The 16,518-nt window shown below is 38.4% G+C and overlaps 1 protein-coding gene across 1 annotated transcript in view; it reads right to left on the bottom strand.

Moving 5' to 3' along the window:
• The window catches only part of mtor (mechanistic target of rapamycin kinase), a 174,465-nt gene that overhangs the window by 156,904 nt on the left and 1,043 nt on the right, over positions 1–16,518 (bottom strand). The window contains exons 3-12 of the mRNA XM_079637383.1: positions 14,550–14,658; positions 14,127–14,359; positions 12,072–12,272; positions 11,836–11,970; positions 11,081–11,356; positions 6,867–6,975; positions 6,506–6,689; positions 4,823–4,951; positions 3,465–3,709; positions 719–934 (exon numbers count right to left, since the gene is read on the bottom strand). Of these exons, the coding sequence (XP_079493509.1) occupies positions 719–934; positions 3,465–3,709; positions 4,823–4,951; positions 6,506–6,689; positions 6,867–6,975; positions 11,081–11,356; positions 11,836–11,970; positions 12,072–12,272; positions 14,127–14,359; positions 14,550–14,658 (1,837 nt within the window). The remainder of the gene's footprint in view (positions 1–718; positions 935–3,464; positions 3,710–4,822; positions 4,952–6,505; positions 6,690–6,866; positions 6,976–11,080; positions 11,357–11,835; positions 11,971–12,071; positions 12,273–14,126; positions 14,360–14,549; positions 14,659–16,518) is intronic.

Here is a 16,518-nt window from a genome sequence, read left to right as displayed (position 1 = left end):
GATGTGAGAATATTTTGGCCTTCCGAAAACGAATGACATTAGGAATCATTGGTGAGGTTTTTATTTTTAACTCTGTTCCTGAGCAGTACAACCCAAAAGTTAGTTTGTGTACAGCGCATTTTATGGAGTACAGCTTCCTGAACCTGGTAGAGTACAACGCCGGCACTACACAAGTCGTGCTTGCAAGGTTGCTTCCGATCGATCTGCTTGATCATTCACATTTTCATAATCTGACTCGGGCTTGAACTGATATGGTAAAACCGAAGGCAATAACTGTTTGCCGTTTACAATTGCTTAAGAAGCCATGGAAGCTGAAGCTTGTGTTATGGAAAAATGGGCTTTGTAGAAACTGGAACTCAAAGTGTTTCAGACAGACTGGGAATAGAGGTACTGCAACAATCTACAGTATGTGAAAAATAAAGTGTTTTTAATATTAAAGCATGTTAACCTATTCCAATACACCCAATAATCATAATGATGAACTTTTAAAATAGCATTATATGACACCTTTAATAAATTAAACTATTAACAGAACCCCAGATTCTATGCATTAAACTTTACTGGCTAAAATTCAGCTTATGTAATTCTATTTCTTAAGTAGAATCTCCACTATGCAAAACGTTTTCATTCAATTTATGAACGTATACATTTACATGAGTATAAACGTACTTGCACACAGAAATGTGCTAACACGCATTTAAACAGCTGTGTCTCTCACCTGGGTCGGTGATGCCAACCACCAGTAACTTGCTGAGAACATCAGCCACCACCTGCACAGCGGTTTGACTGACCACATGTCCGTGGCCGCTGATTAGTTGAATGGACGGGGTGAGCAGACGTGAGCAGGTACGTGCTGCCTCCATGCGGATCTCCTTGTGCTCGCTGTTCAGGAAGTGGTCAGCACAGTGGCGCACAAACTGGGTCAAGGAGTGACCTAAAAATTAACCAAACAAGAAAGAAAAAAAAGTATATTTTCTAAAGAAAATAAAAACAACCAAACATTGTACATAATAATCAAAATACCCTCATCATGAGCAGAAAAAAAAGTTAACTAGAAATTTCAAAGTTTTTGTTGACTTTCTTTGCCATCTACAAATAATTTTCCCAATTACAGCAATCATGTGTTTTTTTAAATGCTCTTACATGCTGATTAATAATGCTAAATCTACCGTAGATGAAAAAACGTCTCTTCACAAACCTGTTTTTTTCTTTTTTTTCTGTGTTTTCTGCAGTGTTTTAGCAAAAGTGTCAAACTATTTTACTGATAACTGTGTTTCTACTACTGTTGTTAAAATAGCCACGTCATCTGCAGCTCTTCGTGGTGCTTTAGTGTCTTTAGCAAGGAAAAACAACGCGCATGGTCAGAAAGAGCTTGAATGAAGCGATTTTACTTATGAGTGCATATACAGCCGAAAAATCATTACCATAAAGGACCCTGAGCACTTGTGGTTTGAACCGCTCCGTTGTTTTGACGTGCTGCTCACTTTAACAGGAAACGGTAAAATGGTACAACAGTTGTCATTATGTCTCGCGGGCTGGTTGGAACCAAGCCAGGGTCCGGACACGGATCACGGCCTGCAATTTGAATATGCCTAATTTAGGGAATATTGGTGTCTATGTCTAGATAAACAGTTTATTTTGCAGTAAACAATTTGTATATACTTTATAGCAATAACTGTTCTATCCAGACCGTCAAATCATCATTTGATGATAATTTTTTCAGGTTGCTCCATTGTGCTTAAATAATTATATACTTAAATACTGTTCTGAAGAATTGAATACAGTATTGTATACCGTTTAAGGCATGCCTTATGATGGAATACTAGTTATTGTAACCTCATCTATATCTTGCTGCCTATCAAAATAATCCTTGTTTAACATTGGTGTATATCTCCTCCTTGTAACATGCATTGTACGCTTGTTATATTAATCAGACTATAAAGGGACACAAAACTACCAGCCCACTCTGATCACGCACATGAGTCAGCTTCCAAACAAAGGAAGCTTTTCCCGCTTGAAAATTACACCTTTCTCGGTCAAGCCAAATTCGAGAGGTGTGACCTCCACAGAAGTTAAAGGGCACTGTTTTTTTAGTGCTCTCCCTATTCCGTCTTCTTCTGGTTGCTGTTCGTGTGAAAAGAGTGGCGACATCCGGTCTAATTGTGGTACCTTTCCCCCGGTGCGCAAGTAAGTACATGTAGTAAAATGTAACTACATCACCTTAAAATAAAGTCTCTAATCTCTTTAACCTGGCATAACACATGATCAAATTTCTATAATTCACCTCCGTTAAAGGATTGTTAGGCTGAATAAATTAGGTCAACCCAACCGGAACCGGGAACGCTTCCCATAACACCCGATGCACTTGTTACATTGTAAGAAGAATGGCATCTATGGTAATATTAGTCTCTCTGTTTATCCCGAGGTTACCGTAGTCAGCCGTATCTGCTTTGTACCCAGATCAGATGGTGGACCTGCACCGAGACACGACCACAACGAAGCCCTGAACGTCAGCTGAGATCCTATCAACTAAACAATCCCCTGTGAAGGCCTCGTCGACACAACAGCCATTGGCACAGATCCTTAGCAAAGATGTGCAGACAAGCCCTCTGCACAGACCTATGACCAGTTTCTTCTCCATATTGGAGTGATGAATCCGATCTTCAAGAAAAAGGAACTGGATGAAATATTTGAACGCTACGATCCACAATCTGATTTTTGATTTATAATTAAACCTGAATCATAATCACACCGTGTTTGTTCTTTGGCCAGATGACAACTGGCCCCCAGACTGAGTCTGGTTCTCCCAAGGTTTTTTCCCCATTCTGTCACCTGATGGAATTTGGGTTCCTTGCCACTGTCCCCTCTGGCTTGCATAGTTAGGGTCACTTAATATTCAACAACAATATAATAATGACACTATTGGAAGAGAACTGAACTGAGCTGGACGATGACTTCACTATTTTCTGCAGAACTGCTTTATAGATTAAATTAATTGAATAATTATTGATCTTTACACTGGAACTGAATCAACACTGAACTGACTTCAGCTGAACAATGACACTATTTTCTTTTAGAGCTGATGTACAGCCTAAATAAACTGTTTGCATCACTGAATCCTTTTCCTGTTATCACTCCAAAGCTGCTTTGAAACAATCTGTATTGTGTAAAGCGCTAAATAAAAAGGTAACTTGATGTGACTACAATAGGTGATAGTCCAGGTTACTAGAAACTTCCAGGCTGGTGTGTTGGGAAAAGGTTGTAGTAAAACTTTGCAGGACATTGGACAGCAGAAAAAGGATTAGACATCTCTGCCCTTGACCAATAGGTGCCTTTTAAGACACTATTAATGAAAGTACATAATTAATAGTAGATCTTTGCAAAAAAAAATATTTAATAATTTATGAATAAACTGAAAAGAAAATGGCATTTTAACCTCAGGTGTCATCTAAAGTGTCTTGTACCTTCAAATTCAAAGCTGCCGAGAGTACGCAGTGCCAGAGTGATGCTGCCCACATCGCTAGCCTCAGGGATGTTGGTCAGGCTGGGTGATGCCAACTGGTATGCCAGGCCCTTGGGCATACCTGGGTGACGCAGAGGCTTATGCATGAGCACAAGTGAAAGCATCTTTAGCAGACCATCCTGAATGTCCTTCTTCAGCTGTGGGATCTGCCTGCTCAGGTCGTAAAGCACTGCGGTGAGAGCAGGACTAAAGAGAAGAGAGGGAGAGAATCAGACAGATGACACAAAAAAATATTTCTGAATCTTCTGGCATGTAGAATAGAGGTCTGCACAGGAGACTTTAAACTGAAGCCCGAACCCGTTTGACCCGACCCGATCCTGAACGGTAGTGTTAAAGTGTAAGAGCGAACCCGAAATCTCGCTGTAGAGGTGTAAGCCAAGACAGCTTTGTAAGACCTACACTACACATAACCACTGAGCTTTTATTGGTTGAAACGACAAGATCATATCATACAAGGTTTAAAACATAATAGACACATCAAGTGGTATAAATTGTGAATGATTCAGAGAGACGCACAGAGACGCAACAAGGCTATTTGACTACCTATCGCACTTTCTTTTATGCATATAGTTTGCACTAATTTATTTATCATATCGGTCAATGTTTTAAACATTTAAATACACATATCAAATAGTAGAAAATGTGTATGATATAGTTTTAGTTGATAGCAGCCTTTTGACAAAGTTGATTTCTGAGAAACGCGAGAGAAACAAGGCACAAGGAGAGAAATTTGAGAGAAACAAGGAGAGAAATTTGATTATGAATGCACATGCTCATTTCATTCATAGAGTTTTCACTCATTTGTGTCATAATATCGTCTATCATATCGTCTCTCAAGGTTTAAAACATTTAAATATACATATCAAATAGTAGAAAATGTTTATAATGCAGTATTTTATTGATAGTAGGTCTACTCTTGACAAAGCTCTGACTTCTGAGAGACACAGAGACTGTGTTGTGACTGAAAGAGAGGGCGAGATCACACGCAAAAAACAGTTCTGGTAATATATAAATAATATATATATATGTGCGCTCTTTTGGCCACAACACAGTAGACGGCACTCAAGCCTTAACTACATATAGTTTTTCTTAGTTATAAACCCGAACCAGACCCGAAGTCATTAACCCAAACCCGGCCTGAAAGCTGTGAGTTCTTCGGGACACGTCGGGCTCAGGTCGGGTAGCAGACTTCTGATGTAGAATCAACTGCATTTATGTTTAGTAGTTTTATTATTAGTTAATAATAACTAAGAAATGAGAATAAAACACTAACTCAAAGTAGTTTAACTGGTACAGTACCTGAGACCAACAGCTAACATAGGCTCCAGAAGTTCTTTGACGTCCTGTTGGATGCTAGGCCCCATAGCTCTGGACAGCATACTTATACAAGTAAACACAGTAGCATCCACCTGCATAGTCTTCTGCCTCCTAAAAGATTACAACATGACAGAGGGAGAAAAAGAAAAGCAAAGAAAATTTACAACATTCTTAATTTTTCATGTTTAGTGAAACAGTAACAACGAGTACATTTGGAGAGATTCCAAATCTGATTGTGTTTGTAGGTTCAAAGTCATGATTTAACAAGTATGAGCAAAATTTTATATTGAACTCTGATCATGTTGCCTGGCACTAATAAACATTGGACAGCAAACTAACTAACTTAATATTACTAAAAGTTGTACTCCTAGAGGTTGACGAAATTAAATGTTATCAGATTTTGTACTTGTAAAATTTACAGTCTTTTGCTTCCAGGGAAATACAAAATGCTCTCTAGAATGAGAACCGCCCCCATTCTGAAAATTATAAATACAGCCTGCAGCCGAACATAACAAATAATGATAGCAAATTAGCAAAAAAAAAAAAGAGCAAGTAATAAATCAGAGTATCTGACTCTTGGTTCTACTAACAGTTGTATTTAAAACATTATGATAGTGGCTTCGTTTCTTTTGTCTATGGTACAAGCTCTCAAGTGAAAATGCTCTACATGAACAAGAAAGAAACTGATCAACAGCCAATTGCATGGGATCAACTGAAGAAAATAAATAAATTGTTTAGCATGGATCATAACGTTGCCATAGTCTTTAAACAAACAATAAATCATTTGAAGCTGTATGGTTCATCTGCTTAATAATCACTATATGCCCTCTTATTGCTTTAATTTTTTTAGGCCTCTAGATTAGTGGTCAACTGATATATCGCCAAGGCCGATATATTGGCCGATATTTGGCATTTTTTAAATATCGGCAGATAAGTTTTTTCTGATTGGCAGATGTTGACGGGCGGCGCTGAGAACACCAGCTGAGAAGAGAATGGCAGCGTCGCAACCTGATCACACAGCGCTCTCACATTCTCCGTCTTCAGTAGTTTTCGATCTCTGTCAGTCATATCTAATACTTTGTTTGACAGAACTTGTAAACAAAGTAAATGGTATGCAAAAAGTAAAGCGTTTGCTTTTATATTATTTGTAACAGAAAAGGAAAAAAATCAGGCTAAAATGCCTGATGTTGCCCAATGTGTCATATTTATATCGTTTTCACTGTGATGTATGTAAAATTAGCGTTACCTTGTCTTTTTATTTGAAAGACAAAAAAATAAGATTACCAGTGCACACGAAATTACTAGATTACTGAGTGCCCTTATTTCCTTTTTATTCACATATTCATGTTTTTAAACAATTACTTTATTTGTGAAAAATAGTGTAATAGGATTGCAGATTCAAGAAGTTGCCATCTAAACTAAAGTATAAGCATTTTTATTTTAAAGATTTGTTTTCTAATTTATTAAATATTGATTAAATTAAATATAAAGTATATACAGTATATATATATATATATATATATAAATATGAGCTTTATATCGGCCTCTCAAAGATATCGGTATCGGCTACCAAAATAACAATATCGGTCGACCACTACTAGATAGTGCTTGGATCTGAGCTGTGCACTGAAGAAAGTTTGTATTTGAATGGTTTCAGATTCTTACTTGTGTGCAAAGTCTTTAGGTGGCAGTGCAGCTTTAATAATTTCCAGGATCTTGGTGAGGAAGGGCTGAATTTCAGCCCTCACAGCCACCACCAGCAGACCCAATGCTTGAAACGCTGCCGTCCGTTCCTTTTCTTTTTTCAGGCAGCCCAGCAGGTGCCCCATAGTGTCCTGCAAATACTGATCTGAGGGTAGAAGAAAAAATAGAAGAAAAAATAATAATATAGTCAATCAAAAAAAAGTAAAGCCAAACAAAAGTATTATTGTAATATGCACAATAGCACCACAATATATATTTAAAAAATTAAGCTTTGTTAAAAAGACATTTAATTATTGATATAAAAAATGAGTTGGTGGGTTACCAGTAAAAATGTGAGGCTGGAAGGCAGCGAGTCGAGGCAGAAGGTTTAGGATAGTCATCTGGATTAGTGGATTCTTACTGGTCCTGTATTTCAGCACCCAACGGCACACCTGATACAACAGCAGAGCCATAATGTCATAACATTTGTGCAGTTTGTTCCATTCATAACAGTATTCAGAAACATAATAGCAACATAAAATTCTATTATAAATGTGAAAAGTTCAGAAACTGAAACACAGATGTTTTGGGCCATTTAGAAAATATAGATAATTTCTGAATCATATATTAGCTCAAATTTGACAAATCAAAACATTTTTGAAAACCTTTTAATCTGGAGAATCTTAAAATACATTCCAATTTCCAAGCGAGTTAGACAATTCACCCTTTTTTTTCAGAAAATTCAGGAATTCTATATGACCATTTGATTTGAGGGTATTGATTTTAGCCCATACATTTCTGCAATCATTGGCACACATGTAAATGTACTTATTATAGCGCCAGCTAGACTCAGTGGGAAGAAAAACGTCATATGATAATGGCTGCATGGTATTGTGATAAACAATTTTTTAGTTGCAAAGGTTTACAGAACTTTTGTGGACATACGAAAAATTAAATATTTTCTTAAATTTAAAGGAAATCAAATATAAACAAAAAACGTATTTTTCTGAAGTTTTTGTGAACTCGATAACCATTCACTTAAAAAAGGACACTGCAAAACTGTAATTTAAGGAACATCAAAGAAATTTCAAACAAACTGAAATGGTCTTTGCGCGCTTTCGAGACTATATATATATATATATAGTCTTGGATTTTTAGGGCCTGAAATTCAACATAGTTGTACATTTAAGCTGTGAATATTTAAATTCAAAAAGTTTCATTCAAAGATTTTCATTATTAAAAATTCAATAATCCATTTTCGGGGGAGAAAGCTGGACAGACTCTGCAGACACAAGCGTACTTTAAGGGTCTGCTGGGAACGTTTGGCCGAGTCTCCTGTCAGAGAGATCTTCAACTCCCACCTCCGGAAGAGCTTCAACCGGATCCCGAGGAAGGCTGGAGATATTGAGTCCGAGTGGACCATGTTCTCCACCTCCATTGTCGACACGGCCTCTCGGAACTGTGGCCGTAAGGTCTCCGGTGCCTGTCGAGGCGGCAATCCCCGAACCCGGTGGTGGACACCAGAAGTAAGGGATGCCATCAAGCTGAAGAAGGAGTCCTATCGGGCCTGGTTGGCTTGTGGGACTCCTGAGGCAGCTGACGGGTACCGGCAGGCCAAGTGCGGATGGTTGTGGAGGCAAAAAACCTAGGAGGAGCTCGGTGAGTCCATGGAGAACGACTACCGGCTGGCCTCAAAGAGATTCTGGCAAACCGTCCGGCGCCTCAGGAGAGGGAAGCAGTGCCCCACCAAAGCTGTTTACAGTGGAGGTGGGCAGCTGTTGACCTCAACTGGGGATGTCGTCGGACGTTGGAAGGAATACTTTGAGGATCTCCTCAATCCCGCCGTCACATCTTCCATTGAGGAAGCAGAAGCTGAGGGCTCAGAGGTGGACTCGTCCATCACCCAAACTGAAGTCACCGAGGTAGTCAAGAAACTCCTCGGTGGCAAGGCACTGGGGGTGGATGAGATCCGGATGGATCAACTGGATGTTGTGGGGCTGTCTTGGCTGACACGTCTCTGCAGCATCGCGTAGCGATCGGGGACAGTACTCTGCCATCCTCTGGGATGGCAGACCGGGGTGGTGGTCCCTCTTTTTAAGAAGGAGGACCGGAGGGTGTGTTCCAACTACAGGGGGATCACACTTCTCAGCCTCCCCGGGAAAGTCTATGCCAGGGTACTGGAAAGGAGAATACGGCCGATAGTAGAACCTCGGATTCAGGAGGAACAGTGCGGTTATCATCCAGGCCGTGGAACACTGGACCAGCTCTATACCCTCTCTAGGGTGCTGGAGGGTTCATGGGAGTTTGCCCAACCAATCCACATGTGCTTTGTGGATTTGGAGAAGGCATTCGACTGTGTCCCTCGAGGCATCCTGTGGAGGGTGCTCCGGGAGTATGGGGTCCAGAGTCCTTTGCTAAGGGCTGTCCGGTCCCTGTACAACAGGAGCAGGAGCTTGATTCGCATTGCCGGCAGTAAGTCAGACTTGTTCCCAGTACATGTTGGACTCCGGCAGGGCTGCCCTTTGTCGCCGGTTCTGTTCATAAATTTTACTGGGACGGTTTGCAGCCGAGTGTGAAGCGGCTGAGATGAGAATCAGTGCCTCCAAATCCGAGGCCATGGTCCTCAGTCGGAAAAGGGTGGCTTGCCCACTTCAGGTTGGTGGAGAGTTCCTACATCAAGTGGAGAAGTTCAAGTATCTTTGGGTCTTGTTCACGAGTGAGGGACGGATGGAACGGGAGATTGACAGATGGATAGGTCCAGCTTCTGCAGTAATGCGGTCGATGTACAGGTCTGTCGTGGTGAAGAAAGAGCTGAGCCACAAGGCGAAGCTCTCGATTTAACGGTCAATTGTCCTTGACCATGATCCTGTATTGTCCTGTTATCACTATCTCCGGATCTGATCTGTTCGCCTTTTTGACCTCTTCTCTCTCACTGACAACTTGGACTTGTTCACTGTTTTGACAGGTTAACTGGTTTGACCCTTGTCTGGCTGACTACTCTTCTGACTTCTCTCCTTGAATTGGCCAAGAGCCAGGAGGCTCACACCATTTACATTTTAAATGTTACTTATTAAATCAATTCTAATTAAACATCTGTCTGCTCGAGTCTTTCCTTTTCAGAAAACCCTGACAAAAATGTGATTTATTTTTTTTAGTTAGAAAAATATTTGAGCTGTCAATCGATAATTTTTTAAAACTCGATTGATTAAAAAAACTGTGATTAATCGCGATTAATCTCAATTAAAAACACTTACGTTTTTAAAGGTTTATATTAGTTTATATATTTTATAATGTAATAATTTCACAGTTAACTTCCAAATTAATGTAGAGACAACATAAAGACTGTATATTTTAAATACGTGTTAAATGGCATCTTTTTACGAATCAAGATCAGTTTCACTGATACTAATACAGCTATTGATGTCTGGATAAAAATGTTTAAAAATTGATAAAAATGCTGGACATCCAACATTACAGCATAATTGAAAGCTATACATTTTATTTATTAGGTTTAAAAAAATAACAATCCTCACATAAACCCATAATATTTATTAATAATAGTCATATTTACCTATGCCCTTCCTGTTTAACAGGTAGGACATGTACAGAAATTGAATACAGTTATCAAACAGTCTGTACTGCATAAATTATAAATTAAATAGATTAATCCTTATTAAAGCCTGAGATGTAAAGTTCAGTAAGTAAAAGTCCTCCTCAGTATTTTGTTCCAGTCCCCTGGATTTGCTCATTAGCACAGTTTTTCAGCCAGGAGACAATAATGAGTGAAATCAGCTGGCATGGGTGGAATAAACATATGGCAGGACTTTTACTTTCTGACCCCTGGACTTTACACCTCTGATTAAAGCTACAAAAGTTCTTTAGTCAAGAGCAGTGAGTAAGTTTCCCTTTGTTCTTTTATTAACTTTACTGACAGAAAGCTTTATTGGCTGCTGTCCCTTTAAAACCAGACACTGCTGCAAACGACGCGGATCTCACATGCGTCTCATTCTCTCACAACTCTTTACGTTCATTTAAGACTTTATTTAACTAATTTTTAGACTGCTCTTATGTTACAAACTGATATTTTGGCATAATTGTGTGTGTTATTGTTCGTTCAAGCGCGAAAGAGAACTGTATCCTGGAGTGCTGTCTGTGCGCACGATACTGGCACGTGTCTTTTTGTGCGTGTTGTGTGTGTCACAAACAGGACATTCACAGGCCATTCTCTTTTGTCTTGTCGCGCCCTAATGGTTTAAAAAGCATTTGCATGAATAAGGGTGGGATCATATAATGTAACACTACCCAAAGGATGACAAAAATGTACGGATGCTGCATTAATTGCGTTAAATATTATTCTTATTAATATTAATCTAATATTAATCTAATTAATATAATAATGAATCGCATGCGTTAACGTTGACAGCCCTAAACAAAAATATTTTCTTCAATGCACATACAACTAAATGGTAGACTGACTCAAAAAGAAAGAAAACAGATAAAAATGGTACTGTCTCTTCCAAAACATTTCCTCTTCACTACAGTAATAAATACAATCACCTGGTCAAAACGCTCCTCCATCAGTTCTCTGCAGTACCGGCTCTCCACCAGCGTGCTTTTAGAGGGAACAGGTGCAGCTCCAAAACTTAGAAAGCCCTGTGGTGTGCTATATCCCAGCAGCCCCAGCAGAGCATTGGACTGCTGTGGCTGCACTGACTGAAAGCTGGTGAAGGGTGTGATGTGCCGAGGCTTAGTACTGAAACCCATCAACTCCTTACAGTACTTATCATGAACCATCTGCTGCTGCGTGATCTCCTCCATCTCTTCTCTCATACGCTTCAGAAATAAAAGAAGCAAAATCATTAATCAAATAAGTAAAACCATTGAAGCAATGAATTATGCCAAATGAGTGAAAGATCAAACAAAATGAAAAATACAAAGAAACTAAAATAAACAAAGCAAGCAAAAATTGTGAAACAAAAGAAACAGACAGAAACTAACATGCAAAAGGAAAACAAGATCAAGCAAATGAACGACTGAAAATGGCAAAAGATAAGGAAGATAACAAAAGAGCACAAAAGAAAGAACAAAGAAAAAGAAAAAGGCAAAACGAGAAATAACAAACGAAAGAACCAAATAGAACAAAGAAAAATAAGATTTACATTAAAAATAAGAAAAACAATAAGAAAAAGAACCAATAAAATAGAACAAAGAAAATAAAAGAAACAGTAAATAAGTTTTAGTAGCCTTTAGTAAGGCAGTGTAATGTGAGGTAATCATGTGTCATGCTGCCCGTGGCATGTTAAATATCATACCTCTCCCTCCATACTGCTTATTCGCACTAGTTCATTGAGAATGAGTAGAGCTCCATGCACACGGTCATCCTTATTCATGCCTTTCTCTTTAGCCAGAGTTTCATCAAAACCCTTCTCGGCTTCCTCAAATGTTTGCTGTTAATGACAACAAAATACAGAGAATGTGTGAGTGCCCGTATACCAGTAGCATTCATGCAAACATATTTGAAAACAGTTAAAGCTGTGTTGATTCTGACCTTGTACCACTGTGGTTTCTGCATCTCTTTGGTCTCTCTCTGTGTGGTGAGGATCAGACAGGCTCTGAGTGCAGATACTGCACCCTCACGAATGGCCTGTTTGGAGTCCCACACAGCATAGAAAATGTTATCAAAGAACGGTTGCACCTGCTGGAAGAAGAATGTAGGCGCGCTAACGGCGAGCTCTCGCAAAACCAGCACCTGAAACAAAAACACAGTGCCAAGTGGGGTCAGTGGAGTGAGTCACACAGTGGTCACTGAGGAGAGCAATGAGATTACATAGACTGAGACTAGTACTGCCCAGGAAGCTAAAATAACCAATAAAGTTGAAGAGATTCTGATATAAAGTTTGTATCGCAACATATCCGTGGCATTAATTTAAAATAATCCTAGGAAAAATGCTACTTTTAGTCTACTACCGTACCGTACACAATAATCTGATCCAACTTAAGTTTACTTGACTATCTATAAAATACTTTTTAATCATGTAAAATGCGAGTATCAATTATGAAAGATCAAGCTTTTGATGAACGTTATTTTGTACATCTCTAAATCATTGTTGTATAGCATTGCATTACGTTTGCCCCACACAATAAAACTACATAACTTTAATCATAAAACTAAGCATTTAAATATACTCTTACTAAGACAAATTATTGTGAGAAATAGAGTGACAACTGATATGTTTTCAACTATGCATTTAATGTTGTCTGCTATACTGTTATAAAGATCTCATTGTTTTACATTACAAGCGATCAGAATTTAATCTTATTTTTGGCAATATAAATATCAGTTTTTGCTCAGTTTTGATCTCTCTCTCTGTGTGTGTGTGTGTGTGTGTGTGTGTGTGTGTGTGTGTGTGTGTGTGTGTGTGTGTGTGTGTGTGTGTGTGTGTGTGTGTGTGTGTGTGTGTGTGTGTGTGTGTGTGTGTGTGTGTGTGTGTGTGTGTGTGTTTTTCCTTGAGTGTGAGTTTTATATTCTCCTATATAATACTATCAGGGCTTGACATTAACACCAGCCAAACCCGCTAAATGCAGGTGGATTTCAGCAGTGGCATGTAACATTAGCCATTCCTAGTCCTATCTAACAGTCACTCCTATTAGCCACTTTTGCTGGTAGAATTTTATATATAATAAATATACATTTCTCAATTGTAGTCTTTTAAAAAAGCATCTGAAATATAAAACTAAGTGCAATGTAGTGTTGTCAAAAATAAACAAATGTCAATACAAATCGATACTGAAATATCTGAAATGATTCCAATACTTATTTTCTGCAGAATAGATACATAATACCAGCTGCACTTTCTCTCTCTCTCATCTCTCCGACAGCGAGTTACACACAAACACGCTTCCCCTCACTCACTCTTTTAATTTGCTCCAGATGATTATTGTTGGTGTTACAGGGCAGATTGTGCGTATTGTGCATCATTTTGCTCAATTCCGCATATTTTGTGCTCACACCCAAAGTGTGACCCCATAAAGCCGTCTCTCAGTACTAAATTGAGTATTATTCAGCTGCTTATTGTGCTTAGTCAAATATAAACAAAAGAATGTAAAAAAAAAATGCTTGTCTTGCTAAGTATTCACATAAGCACAGTCAGTTCTTTTCTGAATGAACGTAAACAGTTGAGAAAGAAAATGCATGTGTAACAGTTTAATGAATCCGTGTGTCAGGTCTTAAAGTGACAGCAGCTTAATATATCTACTGCCAAACTATAATTTGGATAATATTAAAAATATCTACATGGCCCTATGGTTTTTCCCCATGGTATGGATGTCAAAATCGTGGCCAGTGAAAATGTTGAGTGGCTAGTAACTTTGGAAAACCACTAGCCACAGTGAGTAAAAAAGTTCTGCAAACTATATATAAATTATGAACCTCAACAAAAATCACTTGCTTTTTTAATATAAATTTTATCTAAAGGTTCAATAAACTGTTCCATTTAAAAAAAAAAGATTTTATTTCACATGTCAGAGTCTACCATGTTAAGAGCTTCAAACAGACTCCAATTCACTGTGACTATATATGATGCAGTTACGTGTCTCTACGCACCGCTGCATGCCGTCTTCCTTCATTCCTGTCTGCTCCCAGCCATTCGAGAGCTCTCTTCACCTCAAACTCCACATACTCTGCAGTGAAGGTGTCTCCCGCCATGGACAGATGACCCATGGCCTTAGAGGCCATCTCCATGACCACTGAGTCACTGGAGGGAAGCAGATTCCGTAGGTAGTTCGCAAATCGGCTGATACGGGTGGCATTTCCCCCCTCCACACCAATCAAACTCACTGTAGAGAAAGCATTACACAATAACATCACTTCAAACCAAGCAATGCAATGGTGAGTCACTTTCAGAGCAAAATTAGTTAGATCTAGCAAAATGAAAACATAAGGTAACATAAGTTTACGTGTTCCATTATTTTATTAAAAATAAAAAAATATGAGCTAGAGAGTGATTGTCATTTGATTCATACTCACCTATGGCAAGGATACCGCCTTTTTTCTCATTCACATCTGAGCTGGAAACCAACTCGAATATGTGGTGGTTCAGCTCATCATAGAAAGTAGTGGCTTCGTCTTGGCTCAGCTTGAGTCAGATGCAAAAACAGAACACAAATGTTGGAATCTCACAATTCAATTAAAACCAATTCTTGGGGTCCCGGTTTGATTAAAAAATGATTCTCAGTTTTTTTTTATCGAATTTCGATTCAATAATCATAGATTTGATTCCAAACTTGATTTTGAATTTTATTTTATTGTCCTTGAAGCCTTCCCTGTAGCCCCCAATTGATTGATATTAAATACAAATCAAAGGTGTAATTAAACTTTAATTAAAGTTTTGTTGAATTATTATTTTTCAATCTCATGCTATTGTTTTACTTCAATCAATTGTAGTCCTCAATATAATTTACTTATGAACACAAAATGTTCCCCATTTGTAAAGAACAGCATAGAACATCAGCGTTGCATCAGCAATGTAAACACATCCACACATCAGATCCAGAAGAGCAACAAAGATCTAAGTAGCATTGTCCTTCAACCAACTAGGCTTCCGAACATCATGTTTGGGTCAAGTGGTATGAGTGTAGTGTGCATTGCTCTAAGCCGGGGTTGTTAAAGTGCATGGAAATGCAGTGAGATGGGAAGCATTCCATTGGCCTGTTGCACGAAGGTGGTTTCAGTTGCTACCCAGGTAAGTTCGTAGACTCTCTCACGAGAAGTAAATCAAACTGACGCTCTCCATGTTCTGTGTGATTGGCTGTTTGCTGCATGTGTCACACTTTCAGTTTTTGTTATTGTCAATATTTTGTACTACTTTATTGACAATATTATGTCTAAGATGTAGGCTACTTCACTTATATCAGCTTAAACTTATCCAATGTTTTAATTTATTAATTCTTTATTTCATAATTATATACAATTGGATAAAGTATAAAATAGTGATGATCTCAATTTATCTTAAACAGTTGGCAAATATTGCTGCATTCAGCCATGTCATGTTCAGATCCTTACATCTTACCTTGCATTCTTCAAACTTAAAAAAAAACCGCGCTTGAATTAATGCTTGGGCTCGACTTCTGTGAACAGTAAACCCGCCTTCTTTGGTTTGATTTGATTGGCCATCTCAAACATTTTGACTTTGGCGAGTGCTGAAGACAGAGCATGCCAAATCAGTTAATCATTTTGAGTCATGTGGGGCACAAGGGTATTCACCTGGGCTGACGGAATTATACATAAATGTACTATTATTCCATCTTTATACATTTACATAGCAACAGGCCGGCCCACATTGTCCAGTGGCTCACTAGGGAAACTCCCGGTGCTCCAGATGGCCTGTGCACCTTTGCTAAATAACTATTGTATCTAATTAATCTATATTTAATTTATGCAGTGAATAATATGCTTTTAAGACTATGCTTCAAGACTATGCTTTTATTTTACATTTGAAATTGTAGTATTTCTTTCCTGAATACTAGTCTTGGACCTACCAAAATAATGCTATAGTTCTTGAAATTAGGATTGTGAAATTTCACTGGTATGTAAAATGTTGGTGTCATAACATTATTTAATAGAATATGAAGTTACATAAAAAAACAATGAAAACAACAACTTTTTTGCAGTGGGGGTGGGGCCAGGGAGGATTTAGGCAGGGTGAGTAAAAAATCTGAACCGTTAGTGTGATCGGGCCACTAGAAAATTAAGAAAATCCTTAGCGTTGAGCTGTAAAATCTAAATCATCCTATTAAAGTAGTACTATTTGTTACTGGCAGTATTCCTGTTAGCGAATCTTGCAGAACATCTACAAAGACCTGTAGTCATGCACATGCAGTTATGCTTCCATAAGTGTATTTACTGTAAATATGTTTCCTTTCTTGTTTGTTTAAACACACGGAAGGACAAGTCTATATTTTCTGACAGTCACAGACATTACATTTAGTAAAAATAT

The sequence above is a fragment of the Phoxinus phoxinus genome (genome assembly GCF_949152265.1).
Source record: "Phoxinus phoxinus genome assembly, chromosome: 15".
Taxonomy (NCBI): domain Eukaryota; kingdom Metazoa; phylum Chordata; class Actinopteri; order Cypriniformes; family Leuciscidae; genus Phoxinus; species Phoxinus phoxinus.
Note: the sequence above shows the minus strand (reverse complement) of the source record. Positions and strands in the feature narration are given on the sequence as shown.